General features: G+C 41.5%; 1 protein-coding gene across 1 annotated transcript in view; it reads left to right on the top strand.

Annotated features, from left to right (window-relative positions):
• LOC106518311 (T-complex protein 11-like protein 1) overlaps window positions 1-2,026 on the top strand; it is a gene marked incomplete at its 3' end in the record, with an annotated part of 6,050 nt that overhangs the window by 2,402 nt on the left and 1,622 nt on the right. The window contains 1 exon segment of the mRNA XM_014009541.1: window positions 1,068-1,243. Coding sequence (XP_013864995.1) covers window positions 1,068-1,243 — 176 coding nt within the window.

Here is a 2,026-nt window from a genome sequence, read left to right as displayed (position 1 = left end):
CTTCCAACCTGTTCTGCCGCTAGAAATAAGTTACTTTTTCCTCTCTCCTTTCCTTCAGCAGGCACTTTTATGTCCGCAGCTGACTAATAGCTGCTTTTCCATTGACCGTGACAATGCGCGAATGTGAATGTCAAAAATAAATTTGCTCAATGGAAACACGTCAATTTCGAAAAAACTTCCTTTTTTCGACAAAATGTTTTTGCTCCAGGATGAGGTGGTTTTTCGGCCGTATCGAAATTGGTATGTTTTGCAAAACTGCAACGGAAACACTTTTTTCGTATCACGGGAGTCACGTGATCAACAACCGGCTGTTTCTTCTGGCGAAAAAGACGACAACGAAGAAGATAACAGGAAGTAGATGTAGTGGTAAAATCGCCCAAGTTGTAGAAGAACGTAGTAAACTCACCGACTACAATTTCCCAAAAACACAGCATACGTAGCCGCTCCCGAGTAGGGGCTTGTTGCTGGAAAGCCTCAATAAAAGACGCCGATGTCTCCTCTGATGATGAGCGCTAGTGTCGTGGTAGCAATTATGCATGTGGGTACATCCATTGCCGCCATGTTTATAATGACTAATCGTGAGAACAAACATATTTACGCGTGACTTTAGTAGCATTTCTTAATGGAAACATCGCAGTTGCGAAACTGAGTTTTTCGACATTAACAGAATATYGACAAAGTTTTGCACACATTTGCAATGGAAATGCAGCTACTGACTCATAATCTAAAAATCTGATTCTTCTCCTCCTTGTCAGCCATTGTAGCAACACTCTCACATTCAGACGTTCCCCYTTGACATCACTTCCTGTTATTTCACATGCAAATATCTCAACAGCCGTTTCTCTCAGCAGTGTGAAATTTTGTTTGCAGTAAATTACAGAGGTTATCTTTCCAAAAATGTATTCATATTTATTACAAAACAAATATGACACATGCACTTTATAGTGTAACTGACGTAATCTGAGCTTGTGATGTCACGTAAGATAACACAAGATGTTTTCTGTTTGACCAGAACGACTGCTATCATTTCTCAACACATCAGTCTAAAAAAGTTAGCTTCTCCTCAGCTTCTCTAGACAACACAGCTGCTTGGCTCAAGGCAGCAGCATCAGAGGAGCTGTCAGCAGCTCGGCTCGACTCTCCCGGTCCTGACAGCCGAGGTCTCCTCCGCCCCACTGCCGTCCTCAACCGGGCCTTCATGCGTCTGCTCCGCTGGGACCCGCAGGACCAGAAATATCCCGAGGTCAGCAGCAGCCTGGAAAACGACATCCCTCCCCGCACCTTTCATTACACCGGGTGATATTTTATTGATTACGAGGGAAGATTCGGTGGCTCTGTGCACTGTTCCTCAGCAGGCTGCTTGTTAAAGCACGAGACAAGACATTAGGGCTCATGTAGAACAGCAGCTCCAAACCTCGTTTATTAGATGTATCAACACAGATCTGTCAGAAGAACTCAAACACTCTCTGATCAACATCACATGTGCCTCGAGTCTTTTTTTAGTTATCGCCCACCAGCAAAAGGCAAAGGCAGATTAGATATGAACCACTGGAACAGTTTKAATGAAACTCGCAGAAAGTAATCGAATAACATTTGGAGTTAACCCAATTTAAGATGGCTGCCTCTGTCACGTGACATTCAAAACACAAAAAAATGGTTAAAACTTTGTCTGTTTTACAGATACTGGCCTGAATTTTGGTGTGCTAGCTGAGATAGATGCTCAGTATATACAGTGGGGTGCGAAAGTTTGAGCAGCCTTGTTAATTTTCCTGATTTACCTTTTTTAATCATTGATTGTTTGGATAAAAATAGGCAGTAAAATATATCATATAGGGGACAAACACAGTGATGTTTGAGAAGTGAAATGAAGTTTATACGATTTACAGAAAGTGTGCAATAATTGGTTAAACAAAATTAGGCAGGTGTCATTTTATTGATTTCAAAACCTTTAGAACTAATTATTGGAACTTAAATTAGGTTTGGTAAGTTCAGTGATCCTTGACCTCCATACACAGGTGACTAATTA

The sequence above is a fragment of the Austrofundulus limnaeus genome, unplaced genomic scaffold (genome assembly GCF_001266775.1).
Source record: "Austrofundulus limnaeus strain Quisiro unplaced genomic scaffold, Austrofundulus_limnaeus-1.0 Scaffold59, whole genome shotgun sequence".
Classification (NCBI taxonomy): Eukaryota; Metazoa; Chordata; class Actinopteri; order Cyprinodontiformes; family Rivulidae; genus Austrofundulus; species Austrofundulus limnaeus.
Note: the sequence above shows the minus strand (reverse complement) of the source record. Positions and strands in the feature narration are given on the sequence as shown.